This window comes from Buteo buteo, chromosome 19 (genome assembly GCF_964188355.1).
Source record: "Buteo buteo chromosome 19, bButBut1.hap1.1, whole genome shotgun sequence".
Taxonomy (NCBI): domain Eukaryota; kingdom Metazoa; phylum Chordata; class Aves; order Accipitriformes; family Accipitridae; genus Buteo; species Buteo buteo.
Window position 1 is genome coordinate 18,909,202 of NC_134189.1, and position 14,247 is coordinate 18,923,448.

At 38.2% G+C, this 14,247-nt stretch overlaps 1 protein-coding gene across 31 annotated transcripts in view; it reads left to right on the top strand.

The window, feature by feature from the left end:
- Window positions 1–9,901, top strand: part of C2CD5 (C2 calcium dependent domain containing 5) — a 71,017-nt gene extending 61,116 nt beyond the window's left edge. For 11 of the 31 annotated variants that reach the window (XM_075051402.1, XM_075051409.1, XM_075051401.1 and 8 more), the window contains 7 exons: window positions 277–363; window positions 2,471–2,521; window positions 3,295–3,348; window positions 3,535–3,636; window positions 4,475–4,665; window positions 7,528–7,674; window positions 8,403–9,901. In XM_075051402.1, coding sequence (XP_074907503.1) covers window positions 277–363; window positions 2,471–2,521; window positions 3,295–3,348; window positions 3,535–3,636; window positions 4,475–4,665; window positions 7,528–7,674; window positions 8,403–8,534 — 764 coding nt within the window. In that variant the 3' untranslated portion in view covers window positions 8,535–9,901. Of the gene's footprint in view, window positions 1–276; window positions 364–2,470; window positions 2,522–3,294; window positions 3,349–3,534; window positions 3,637–3,922; window positions 4,014–4,474; window positions 4,666–7,527; window positions 7,675–8,402 lie in introns of those variants that run through there. The other 20 variants (XM_075051415.1, XM_075051396.1, XM_075051403.1 and 17 more) reach the window with 7 other exon arrangements.
- The last annotated feature ends 4,346 nt before the right edge of the window (window positions 9,902–14,247 follow it).

The window sequence follows — 14,247 nt, forward strand, 5'->3', positions numbered from 1 at the left end:
ACTAAATCAAATCCTGTTCAATGGAACACAGATTCTGTTCAATTTTGCAGCTGCATTTATTGTCAGACACCTAACTGTTTATACAGAACTGCATCACCATATGCATATGCTGAAAAAATCTGTTCCAGTCAGACCTGACTAAATTGAATTCGTAGTGCTTATTACTACTGGCAGATAATTATAAATAATTATCTTTATATTTATAGCTAAGATATAAATAATTATATCTTATTTTGGAGGTTAATTATCAACTGGGTATGGTTTTTTTTGTTGAAGCATCTACAGACAATGAAGACCAGCTACAATTTCCATTGGAACTTTGCTCTGATCCCCTTGCTTCTCAACCATTCCCACCAGCTAAAGGTCAGTTAAATGGAAGAATGCTGAACTATTGTTTTTTACTGATTTTGAGTTCTGTCTTTCAGTGTTGCAGTAGCTTTAAAATATCTATACTTTCACATGCTTTAAATATTCTTTGCTACCTAAGCGTAATGGATATGTTCACTCCTAAAGTAAAATTTTTTGAGAGTCACAGAAGATGGTTTGGATAATCGTTCTGCATATATTGTTTTGTAGATTTCCCGTAGTTCTTCTATCTTTGCATTTAGAGTATTGAAAATGCTGCAAACCACTGGGTGTTGGGTGTCATTTGACTTAAAGAAGTATAAATTACTTAATAATTAGGCTTGCCTCATACTGCTTTGCTTCTGTGAATGGCCCATATAAAATAACTCCATGTATTGTTAACCTCAAATAATTAATCTCATAGTTTTAATGGTGGGAAATACTTTATCTAGCAAATACTGGTTGCTGAGCTGAGCAAAATTGCATGCGATTTTTTTTTCTTAAGTGAAAGGAGCCTAAACTTGCATAGTAAACAATTTGTACAGTGCAGCACACTTTGCCTGTTAAACAGCTGCTTTATTTTACCTGAGGTAGAGCTGCGTTTTAAGAAAGATTGTCACAATTCTTCTATGACTGTATTAAAAATCAGGTAGTCATTCATTGAAATCAGCTGTCTTTATTCTCCATTGTTGGATTACCTACCCACCAAAATGGCTAGTGATAGGAAATTTAGTATCTGTGAATTACTGTAAATGTTCTTTTACTAAAATGTTAGAGCTCCCTTTTTTGCCCATTACATAAATTGTATAAAGGAAGGTGCCTACCACATTTACTTGTATTTTCAGAGGTCAGTTTAATTTCAGCAATAATATTCTTATTGCTTTGTATTTTTTTTCCTAATTTTTATGCATTTTTGTGTGCTTAACTTTTAATTGATCATATTATGATACTACTAACCTTTCATTTTCAAAAAGAGGAGCTATCCAGAAATTTCTGACTGGTGTCTTTTTCACAGTTACTTGACTGTGCTACCTGTATAATGGGCACTGACCAGTAGAGGGTAGTCTGTTCACGTATATAACTTTTCCTGATGTTCTTCACAGTCTGTATTGTACTGTACCATCACTTCAGAGGCTTTCAACTAGATAATTACTTCATCTGTCATTTCTTCACAAGTAGACTCAAGGTTTCATTGTAGTTATGTTTACTTAGCAGCTTATTTAATATATCAATACCTTTTTTACATACTTTTCTGTAAGATTGTTATTTTAAAAATACTTGTGTACAACCTTACACAGTAATGACCTTTAATAAATTATCATATAATTTGCAAGACAGATTTAGTAAAGTTAATTATTTATACCAATTTATTATGTGCTATCAAACTATGTAGTTTACTATATATAGCAGATTTTTTTCTCATTGTTGTGGTTTAACCTCAGCCAGTAGCTAAGCACCACGCAGCCACTCGCTCACTCACTCCCCCCCACCCAGTGGGATGGAGGAGGGAATCAGGGAAAAAAGAAGTAAAACTCATGGGTTGACATAAGAACAGTTTAATAGAACTAAAAGGAAGAAAATAATAATAATGATGATAATAACAATAATAAAATTACAATAATAATAATAGGATTGGAATATACAAAGCAAGTGATGCACAATGCAATTGCTCACCACTCGCCGACCGATGCACAGTTAGTTCCTGAGCGGCGATCCCTCCGGGCCAACTCCCCCCAGATTATATACTGGGCATGGCGTCGTATGGTATGGAATACCCCTTTGGCCGGTTTTGGGTCATCTGCCCTCCCTATGTCCCCTCTCAACTTCTTGTGCCCCACCAGCCTTATTGCTGGCTGGGCATGAGAAGCTGAAAAAAATCCTTGACTTAGTGTAAACACTACTTAGCAACAACTGAAAACATCAGTGTGTTATCAACATTCTTCTCATACTGAACCCAAAACATAGCACTATACCAGCTACTAGAAAGAAAATTAACTATCCCAGCTGAAACCAGGAGACTCATATTTTACTTTAAAAACTTTTTTTTGTAAGAAGAAAGCTGTTGTCCTCTACTACATGACTCTGCTCATACATTATCTGAATGGAATTCATTTTGTCTTGTTAGAAGTCCTGGAGGGTGCAAGTTCCCACACAGGTATTCCTGCTGCTCAGAGAGGTGAGTTTACTTAGTTTAGCCATATGCCAGAACAGAATGAGCATTCTTGGGATATTGGTATACTCTTTTTGGATGTGTCTTAATCCAGGAAGTGTTTACTAGTTAACTGAGAATGCATGCTCTGGTGTGGCTTAATGATATCGTAAAATTTTGATGTGTTGTGTAATTACAAAAGTCAGATTTGTTAATAATAACAACAGTGTCTCTGTCAGATATACTGATATCACTTTATCTGACAGAAAATTAGTTCCCTGAGAGAGAGCTTTTTTGCTTGTCTTAATTTGAAGTTAGCATGTGTTCCTTCCGTTTCTTCAGAAAAACGAAGAAACGGTGTTTGCAAAACATTTTTTTTTGAGATATGCAAACACTTTTGCAACTAATACCAAAAGTCATAGCAGAAACAACTCTACTTCTTATTGTAATAATAAAGGGGGGGGTGTGTGACTGTTGGAGGGGGGGATGTTGGGGGAAGGAGGACAGCATTTTGTAAGGAAAATTCATTTGTGTTTAAAACTGAGGTGTTGTTTCAGCTTGTGACTCTTATCCTCATCACCAAAGCTTTTTTTCAGTCTGTAGGTTAGCTATTGATAAAGATAGTTAGGAAGTTTAAATCCTGATCAGCAGCTCTTAGTGAGGAAAAGAGTAGCAATGAAAGTTAAAATTAAAAAAGGCTTAAATAAAATTAAAGAAGCCAGAACTTAATACCTAAAATGAGATTAAAAAAAAATAATATAGCATAAGTCATTAATGACTGTATTTGCATGTTTTTTCAGTGATGAAGTCCCAGTCAGGCAGTTGGTTCACAGCTGGGACATCACCAGAAATCGGTACACTGGTTTGGACAAGTCCAAACCTATACTGTAACTTTTCCTTTAAACAGACCTGGAAAGGGATGTTTGTTCTCTCTCAGACACAGATAATTGCTTCCTCAAAAGGAGCATTGAGATGAGCAAGAGACATCATCCATATTTTTTTCTTTGTTTTTTCTTTTGTTTTTCTGTCTGTGTTTTCAGCAACGTCAATTGATTACAGTTCCTTTGCAGACAGATGCAACAGCTGGATAGAGCTCATTAAACTGAAAGCTCAGACCATAAGGCGCGGATCAATTAAGACAAGTAGGCGGCTGTTTCTACCACGTTATGATAATCTGAGACATATCTCTGATTTCCCAGTGGTGAATAGTGGAGTTTCCTGCCCAGCAATAGTATTACAGATCACGTGTAGAATGAATACCTGAGTGTGAAAACTGCCGACATTGTTACTGTCTTTGTAAGCTAATATAGGGTTTATGAACCAATATCATAAAAAGCAAAGTACAGTATTTCTGTTCACTTAGTAAAAATTAGTTATCAATAAATGTGTACGCCTACTAATTATATAACATACACTGCATGGATGTAGGTGTATGTATGATCTTGGAAAATTTTTGGTGAGAAACAGGAAGCAATCACCAAGGTGACAGTCAAGGCAATGGTCACTAAATTAGCAAGTGGTGAGTTATTTTTCAGTAGTTCTTTGGCCACAGGTCTGACTATCTTGCTTAAATTAGCAGAGATTAATATCTGTTTTAATGGAAAATGCTGCACTGGGGAAACACAACAACTTTCACACTTCCTATAATTTGTTCCTCCAGCAGAATATGTATTTCAAAATGTTGGCACTTTTTCTTTACCTTCACTTTATAACTGATTGTTGTATGTGCAGCTACTTGCCTCGATGTTTTCCTTTGCAGGAATGCCACTCTTCCAAATAAAATCCATTTCAGCTTTTTGTCTCCTTTTGCATGCATTGCATGATAATTTCCTTTCTCACATGATATGGCTGAGCATCACAGGCAGCTGAATGTTGTCACCAAGCTATTTGGAAACCATAAAGAAGAGTTTTTGTGTTTTGAGAAACGGTAATCGATCTTACTTGATAGTTACTTTCTCTTCTTTTTCCCCATCTTTTTAGCTGCTTCACTTGATAAAGCAAGTCCATTGGCTGAGGGATACTTACGGCACCGTTCTGTTCCGTCATGCACCAATTCTACCGTCTCAGTTGTTAAGATGACACCTCTTTCTTTTCTACCTGGGGCAAAAATAACCAAGTATCTTGGGATAATCAACATGTTTTTTATAAGAGAAACCACTTCTTTGCGTGAGGTGAGCTGTATATCAGGGATTAGCACTTTTTGTTAATTATAATAATCAAATAATAATATCTGAAGAGGTTTGATTGGGGTATGGCACAGCAAGGGATTAAGAGCTTTTGTCACTTGAGGGTAGGTGCTGAATTGGGAGTAAGTCACATTGCACCGTTCTTGTCATTGAGCATATAGAGCTGCTTTGTGTTTGGCAATGTTAGGAAGGGGTTACTTAACTGTTGTGATTGCTGTTGAATTTGGATGTAATACTAAACCGATGAGTTCTTAAACAGAACTATATGGAGAAAACGGGTCTTTGACCAACAGTGATCTGAGATCACTTGAACCCAAAACTGAGATTAATTTAAATGCTAAAAAAAAATAAAAAAGAATCCATTCTTCTCTCATTTAGCAAACTCAATGATGAACTTTCACAGTGTATTTGTATTTTGGAATTCTTTGGTTAATAGAAGGTTTCCTGTATCATATATAACTATATTATGCTGAGTGTTCTCAGTAACATAGCTCTGTGTGATCAATGTCTAAAAAGCATGCCACAGAGTATGTAACAACACAACCAGCTTAGAGGGTGTAGCTAGTGATACTCAAACACTGATCTCCAGTCTGGATCTGGACAACAGATAGTCCTCTGAGAATGCCAAAACGCAAGACACGTTCCTTATCATTTTCCTGTCCTTTTGGGAAATAGCTGCATCCTTCTGCTACAATTTCTGGCCACAGAAATAGAATGTACCTCTTGGTGGTTTGTTAGTGCTAAAGAGTATGCCGTTTCTTGGTAATTACACATTGATAAAATTACAGAGTAGATGTTAATAAAAATGATCAGCTTTCATAAAAATGCGTTGCGAGCTCTCTAGAGAAACTTTGATCAGAAAAACATTTTGTTTGGATCTTGCAAGTTACAGCCCCTTTTAACTTCAGAAATTGATGTGAAAAGGACAGCATTTTCAAAAGGATGTGTATGGTATGACCAGGGAAATGGTTACATGACATTTCTGTACTAACTGCAGCTTCTGTAGATACAAATTAAATAGCTGATAACCTTTGGTATCTATGATAGCAGATCCCAGCAGAGGTAGGTTGCTCAAGTATTTGATTCAACTCCTCCATGAAGTTGGGACGATTGTACAGTTTCTGTGATAATGTCAGTGTGCTATTTCCAGCACCCAGGGCAGCTAATTTAAATTAATTTCATCTGCATAGGCTGAGTCACAAACCAGTTTTAATACTAATTGCACAGTATTGCCCTGAGGCTGTAATGGAGTCAAAACAGAGTGGTCATTATATCAGACTCAAGCAATGTGTTTCAGATTCTACAGGGAAACAGTTAGCAGCATTTGTGTTTGTATTGCTTTGTATTTTGCTTATGGTGGTTTACAGCATATTGAGGCCCTATGAATGCTTTCATAAGCTGAAATACACACCAGTCACTGTGCTTCAAAAGTTAATGATAATTTTTAAGTCCAATTTATCCATTGCTCTTAGGTTTTGCCATTTACAGGTGGATATTTATAATCTTTTGTTACCTGTTGTCATCAAATCTTATCTTTGGTTTATAATATTACAGAATCCGTTCCACCTCACTGCCTCCCGCCCTGGTCAGTTGCTGTAACTGTTAAAACACTTGGACAAAATCAAAATTTCATGAGGAATTACAAACTTGTGTTAAAATTTTGATGTCTGGCTGCATTTGACTTCATTCATGCTTTATGCTTGGATTGGTGAAATTATACTTGCCCTTTTGTTTGTTACTTTTCATTCAAGATATGTTTTCTTATGTCTTTATGAGTCTGCTTCGGGGTAGATTATAGTACCCAGTAGATATGAGGGCAGCCTGTATTTGTTGAAGTTCAGCTTAGCTAGCCTATTCTTCTACCTGCCTCTTTTATCTTCTCCAGTGGCACACACGCACGTTGGAAGTCTAGTGGTCTTGCCTTTCACTTTAATTTTGAAATTTTACAGGTATTTTGAACCAATAGTGAGCTCTGTTTCATCAGTTTCTTTCCTCATTTTTTTCTGTGGATTTTTTTTTTTTTGGTTGGTTACCTAGTTTTTGAGTTGGGTTTTTCCCCACAATGTAGTTGCTCACATTCTTTCATAAGGATTATTTAGGAAAAAAACCATACTTCACTGTTTTCCTTCTCCTCCTTTCACAGCAATTTAAATTATTCAGCTTGGCACCAAAGAAGTAAAAATCCCCCACAAGCGCCATCAAGTCAAAAAAGTTAGTGAAAAGGGATGGCTAGAAGTTCTTTTAGGCTTCAAGGCGGGGGGGAGCTTGAATAGCTTACTTGTCAAGTTTCTGCTCTGTCCCTTGCTTACTTGTATTTTGAGGGATCATTTCTTTAGTGAATGTTGAGAACTAACGACAGTGATTAGCATACGTTAAGTTGCAGCAACGAAAGGTGGTGGCTACTCCTTACCAGTAATTTCCAAGAAGTCTAAATCTCTTTTAATCCTCAGTAGAAATTATTCTTTATCTGCTTGCCAGTTATAAAAAAAAATGGGCAGTATCCTTCCTCATGAAAGAAAAAAAGTCATTATTCAACTGTCATTGGAATATTAAATGTTCCTGCAGAGGTGTAGGAATATCTGAAAAGTGTCTGTAATATACTGACTGCAAAGAATACTAGTGACAAATGAATAAGCTACTTGTGATTCTTTTCCTCAAACAGTAAGTTCCATTGGTCTGATTTTTAACTGTGACCCATTAAACAGTGCATGGCTTTTAAGTTCTGTACAACATACCATTTAGGATTCACTGAAATATTCAGCTGATAAAAATGTAGGAAAAGTATTCAGCATCTTGTAGCTATACATAACATAAAATGTAATTTTGTTTTGTTTTCCCAAATTTTAGGAGGGTGGTGTCAGTGGTTTTCTCCACGCGTTTATTGCTGAAGTGTTTGCAATGGTGAGAGCTCATGTTGCAGCTTTAGGGGGGAATGCAGTTGTCTCGTACATAATGAAGCAGTGTGTCTTTATGGAGAATCCAAACAAAAATCAGGTAAATTATGATATGAAATAACAGTGCTATTGTGATTAGTATGACACAAATACACATTTTATACATTTAAAAAACTGCAACCCTGTAGAGCCATGTCTGCATAACGCTTCTGGATCTCTCATCGTCATCTTTGTTTAAAGAAGCCAAGAGCATTCTTGGACAGCTGAGTTAACACAAAATTACAAATATGCTTCATAAATACCCAAATGCGTAAAAATACTAAGTGTACTAGAATGAAGTAAATTGCAGGAAACAATTGAACAGTAGTGCTGAACTTACTTAGCTTTTCTGATGTTGTGGTGTTAGGATTTTTATCCTAAATCCACATGAAAATACCTGGAGTTGCTGATATAAAATGCTCTGTTTTGGACATAAAGGGACAAAACTTTATTAGTAAAGATGACAACAGAATATGGTTCTTTTGGTACACAAAATATGTTCAAAACAATAGTGAAAGCAAGTACAGCTACCCAGATATTTCATTTGTGGTGGTCTTACGAGAATCTGTCTATACGTTTGATAGCACACAAGTGAGTGGATATAAAAGAAAATATGGCATAGATTGCCTCACTAATAAATTCTAATAATTTGTGCGTCTCCTGATCTCTGTCGGCTTTCTTATTATCTGTGTAGTTCTATCTTGCTGATATAAGTAAACATAAAATATCTTACTATTTAATGTTTGGTAACTGTGTATTGTTGTTGTTTTTTTGTTTTGTTTTTTTCAGGCTCAGTGTTTAATAAATGTCAGTGGTGATGCGGTCATCTTTGTACGTGAATCTGAGTTAGAAATGTTACCAGTACAACCTTCTACGGTTGTTTCTCAACCGACAAGTTCTGGAGGAGATGTCACAACATGAAGACGGAAAAAGTGAGATAGTCTCTGCCAAATATAAAGATTATTTAAAACGTGGGAATGTTTAGGTTTGCATCTTCAAAATCAGTATCTCCCTGTAACATTAATAGCCAAAATCCAAGACAATCACTATACTTTGTCCTTTAACTTTATGTAATAGTCAGGGCAGCATATTAGCAGGTATGCTCTGATTCTTTTGTTATTATTACAGGCCCCTGTGAAACCTAGACAGTAAGTGAAGCACCGATAGGAGAGTATGGATTAAAGTAGTAGGCATCACATGGAACTGTGAAAGTAAACAAAAATTCTGCTACATTTTTCAGCTGTTCAACAGGACCATGATAAGTTGTAATTCAGAACCATTTCTGAGTTTGCATATTGTATTAGCTGATTCTCAGTTTAAAAAATAAGAGGGGTCGGGGTGGGTGGGAGATAACTGAGAAGTCTGTATTAGCAACCTTTGCCGAAGGAGCAAGAGATTCGTCGTGTGTAGGCTAAGAAAATGTGGGCTGAAGTCTCAATTTACCTTAGATCTTAGAGTGTGAAGAGGAAGAAGCAGCACCAAAAAGTCACAGTTTGAGTTTCTGCACACTGAATTTCTGAACTGCCGATCTATTTTTTTTTTTTTAAATTACTACTATGCAGCATATGTTTGGGGGGGGGGGGGGGTGTTGTTTTTAAAAAGGTGCCAGACCATGATGCTGTGTTCCTAATCATCACTATGGTTAAAAAAAAAAAAAAAAAAGTACAAAAAGTTGCAAAGTGTGTTTGGTGCTATTATAAGATGTTTGCTTCAATATTGACAAAACGGATCCTTTTTTTATATAAGATTCCATGAAAGAATTGTCCTGAGGCTCATTTTCTCCAGGTGTGATCTCTTGCAAGGATTACATAAACAGTCCTCCAGAAGTCAGTTATACCAGAGGTATACTCCAGCCTCCCGTTGTTTAATAAGTTGGAAATGCCTGGCTAACTGGAGACTGATGTACATTTGTGATGATAATTTCTGCAAATTGGTTTTGTTTGTGTTGTTTTGTGTTGTTGTCCGTCCCCGTTCCCCCCCCCCCCCCCCCCAGTACAGTAGCTGGGAAATTAGGGTACTGCAAAGAAAGGAAATTTGCCATTTCCAGTAAATGTCATAAAGGCGGTGATATTCTAATGTAAAAAATGCAAAGTTTGATTTGAAGATGCATTCTTATTTAATTCTGACAATACCATATGTGGAACTTGAACAAACATGTAAACTTGAATGTAAATATTCTGCTTAGTGTTGAAATTAAGCAATGGCATGATTATTTGTTAAAACTAATTATTTCATTGTAAATGAGCATGAAAATCATTCTTGCACAATAAATTTCTTTATAAAATTTACTGCGTTTTTGTATGTGTAATAGTTAAACGTGTATGCTGGATACATATTAAAGATGTCCCACCCCCATTCTCCTCAGAGGAATATTTTTTTGTATAGAAAGTTACAACCTGATTATTTAAAATTTGGAGAGTTAATTATCTTTAAATATAAAGTGTTTGAATTAGGTGCTTACCAGAACACTTTACTCATAAAGTTGTCTTCCTGAATTCTGTAGCTGTTGCAACCAAAGCTGCCATAAATTAAGTAGTCTGTAAATAGTTGCAGCTCTCTTGATTATTTTGCAAGGCAAATCTTGTTCCCTTTGAAGCTGATGGCAGAATATTGATAACTTCAGAAGGTCTTGGATGTGCCACAAGAAATTGTTTTCAGTGTATATTCAGCATGGGAATACTCTCTGAAGTAGAACATTAAAGTAGCTGTTCGTGATTTTGTTTCGTTTGTTTTGGTGGTTTTTTTGGTAGCTTCTATGGAAGTATTAATGCCATCTTTTAATTTCTAGCCGTTTAAAAGGTCACAATTTCTTCTAGTGTGTTTCATTAGACATAGAGGAGGAGCTTTCTCATCTAGAAATTTTAATTCTTCTCTAATTACTATTCCAGAAATAACAAACATGTTTTTTAACTGTTACTAATTGGGATTTAGCTTTTCTTAATTGGTCCAGCTGAATAAATGTAACCTGTAGAAAGTTGTACACTTAAACTGCTTTGATTGTTATTTTCTTCTTTCCAGCGTAAAAAAAAAAAAGGGGATGCATGTGCAAATCCATTGTCATTTGGTACATTAGACCTCATACATTTCTCAGAGGCAAAAAAAGGATTATATAAACAACCTTCAGGGAACTATTTGACTATGTAAGGGAATGAAAACTGAAACACGAGTTAAAAATTTATGTCATTAGTGCACAAAACACCTTTGAGGAGCTGTGTGCCTACAATGCAAGTTGATTTATGTTCCTTGCTGAGTTCAGAATGACTGAAAAATCATACAAAGGTACCTTGGTAGTTAACGACTTTTACCCCTTTAGTCATGACATAATAACATAGAGTTTTGTTGTGGGAGAATCACTGAAGTTTCTGCTGAAATGGGAGCAGTTAATGCAAGATACCCTGCTCTTTATGTAATGGGAATTCCAAATGTGCGGAGAAAAATGGTACCATTTGGGATAGTTGTGAGTCAAACAAACATTGCTTTGTCAGGAATTTACTCTGGGAATAGCTGTTTGGGGGTAGGAGCTAATGCAACTTGCTTGTACTAGTTTTGGCTGGGATAGAGTTAATTTTCTTCATAGCAGCCGGTATGGTGCTGTGGTTTGGATTTGTGACCAAAACTGGGTTGTTAACACAGGGAGGGATGTTTTAGCTAGTACTGAGCAGTGCCTGCAGAGACTCAAAGCTTTCTGTTTATCATGCCGTCCCCTCCTCAGCGAGTACGCTGAGGGTGGATGAGAGGCTGGGAGGGGATGCAGCCGAAACAGCAGACCCCGACTGACCACAGGGATGTCCCGTACCGTATGGTACCCAGCGATGCTGGATTAACCCCCAGCATTGCTGCTTCCTCTTGACTTGAGGTATCCAAATGACAGAGGGTAGAGTGAAAGCAGCCCTGTTCCTCTCTGCAGCCCTCAGAAGAACCACTAAGCTTGTGTTTAAAACCTTCAGGTCAATATTGTGAACGTATGGGCTCGGAACGGGGTGTCGAGAGGCAGGCTGATGCAGTAGCTTAAGCATTGAAACACTCGTTTTTAAACTCACGTCGCTTACGTTAGTCGTGACAAGGCTGACAGGCTGAGGGTTTCCAGTGGCAGGAAAGGACTCTGTCTTTCTGCGGCTCTTCCTTCCACGTGCGGGCTAACTTTCTTCCCAGCTTTTCGAGAAGACGGCTGCAGAAACCCTGCCTGGAATGAGAGCAAGCCAGGCTGCTGCTGCTCCTCGGTACAAATGACCCCTTCAGGTAACACTTTTCATTGGTGTGCCTCGAGTGTTTCACAGAACCGGTGGGTATCATTTCTCGGCTTTACGGTTGAAGTAACTGCGAGGTGCGAAGCAGCGCGCCAAGGCCACGCTGGGGGCAGCGGGAGAAGCAGGGCTCGCTCCAGGCATCAAACCGCCGTGCTTGGGAGTACGGGGCGACAAATGACAGCCGGCCAAAGACCGATTCGTGGGGTGCTGGGTCTGTTGTCATTGTACCTACGTGATGAACGTGTTGCCTGAAAAATGGACCTTCGTCTGCACCAGTATAGCTGGAGTTAATGATCTTAAATAAAAATTTACTGCGTATATCAGTCAATGGGCAAATTGCTGAGTAGAAGCTGGAGTCTGAAATTGGTGATTCCGTTTTTGGAAACGGGACTCACGTTTCAACTGATTTGCAGGTTTTTAGTGTAAACACGCACATACACATTAAATGATGCACATTTATTTTTGTTGCAAAAGCATTTCCATTAATGCGTATAGAAATATCTCCTTAAACTGCAAGGAGGAGAGGAGCTAGGGTGATTACAATTTTGGTTTTATTTTCCTTAAAATCAGATGTCTGTAACATTTCAATCGAGGAGAATCTTTGCGTGGAAACCTTGTGAGATTTTGGAAACATCAGAGTAATTACAACCTTGTGAGCGGAATGTTCACTCCTTAAGAGCTTTTAAATTTTGAGGGAGTGCAGCCGAGCTTGGTAAGCTTTGAAGAGATGCCGTTACCTCCCGGTGTGCGCTCTAAAAGCCAGAGAAGTGAAAGCACTTGCAGACAGCAACCCTTTGTATTCCTGCCTCCCTTCTCTGCCCAGGCTACCTGTGCCCTCTCTGTGGCCGTGTGGCACCCTCCCTCCCTGGGGTCCTGCCCTGGGCTGCGCTTTCTTCTTCTTCCTTCTCTCCCTGCCCCATCTCTGGAGGGTTTGATTAACCACAGGTTAGCAACAGCACAGGCGCTCTTCTGCATGGAGAAGAGGAGACCGCCGTGTTTAAGTTTGGAAATTGCGGATTCTGTTCACACTTCTCACAGGATAGCAGAGCTATCTGCATTGCAAAGCTGCAATTCAATTTTCAAGCTTTTACTGAAATTGGTGATCTGTTTATACTTTGGTCTCAGTCCAAGGGTTGGTGCCGTTTGCATGAGTGGAAATGGCTGAGAGAAGGTGAAATGGAAAAGTTGCTTGTTATTAAATTGTCATAATCTCCCACCTCGGTCTTCCCCAGTGTTCAGATCTTGCCCTCGCGCTGCGTACTCTGTGCTTCGTTACCAATTTACTCTGTCAATTGAAGTTCTGTGTGCAGGGTGATCGGAGTACACTGGTCTCGAGGGATCTCTCGTTCATGCTAGAAAGCTGCAAACAGGCTTTTAAATTGTCACTTTAATTTTACATATATCAACTGTTAAACTTACCCAGAGGCCACGTGAAGAGAATGAAACTTAGCAATAATGCGTTCACATCACCATTTCTGTTGACAGTGTCAGAGCACTGTTTGTTGAAGGTGAAATGCTCTTGTGTTTCGAATACCCTTGCTGGTTTTGACTGTCTCCACAACTAGCAGCAGAGCACATCTGTGGGCTGGCTAATGGCCCAGGAAGAATTTGGTGTCTCCAGACTATTTCCCTATCACCACTGCAGAAGAAGAGGGGCTGAGATAAAGAAGGGAAAGGCAAGACATGGGGTAGATAAAAGAAAGTAATGTGGGCAGGAGAAACAAGGAAAGAGCACAAAATGAAGTTGAGTGTCTACCAATAAAAAAACCACAGGAAGGAAAATAGCTGATTGGAGAGACAGATGGATAAATGATTCCCTGTCCAAAATAAACAGGAAATACTGAAAATAAAGTATGATAATGTGTTGTTTCAGCAACCGCTACAGTAATGTCTTGCTCTCATGTGAAACTTTTCATCATTAGGGCTTGAATCACTCTGCAAAGATCTAGATCGTTGTCCAGATTTACAGCGAGGGGCAACAAGACTGACTCACAGGACTCAACCTCTTGAATCCTACTTTGAGAGCTGCTATGTTTTACCACAGCAGAAGACACGGCTGATGGTCTGAGCTGTCCCCACTGCACTTCTGCATGTGGGAATCATGGTCTTGCTGAGTTAAATGTCACAGAACAGTGTCTAGTTCTTTGTCTTTTTGTCTTTTTGTCTTGGAGGGGGTCACCGTCAAATATAACTGCACTTCTACTCCTCTTACTTGAAGGAGAACAGCCATATTTTTGTACCTGGCTGGACAGCTATGTCCAAAGAAAAATCCCTTATCTGATATAAATCTAGGCGTTGTCTATAGGCTTTGTTTCTGGAAGTCAATGAACAAACCTTTTAGTGTGCGTTTGACATGCACATATTCTCTGTGTGTACATATACACGTT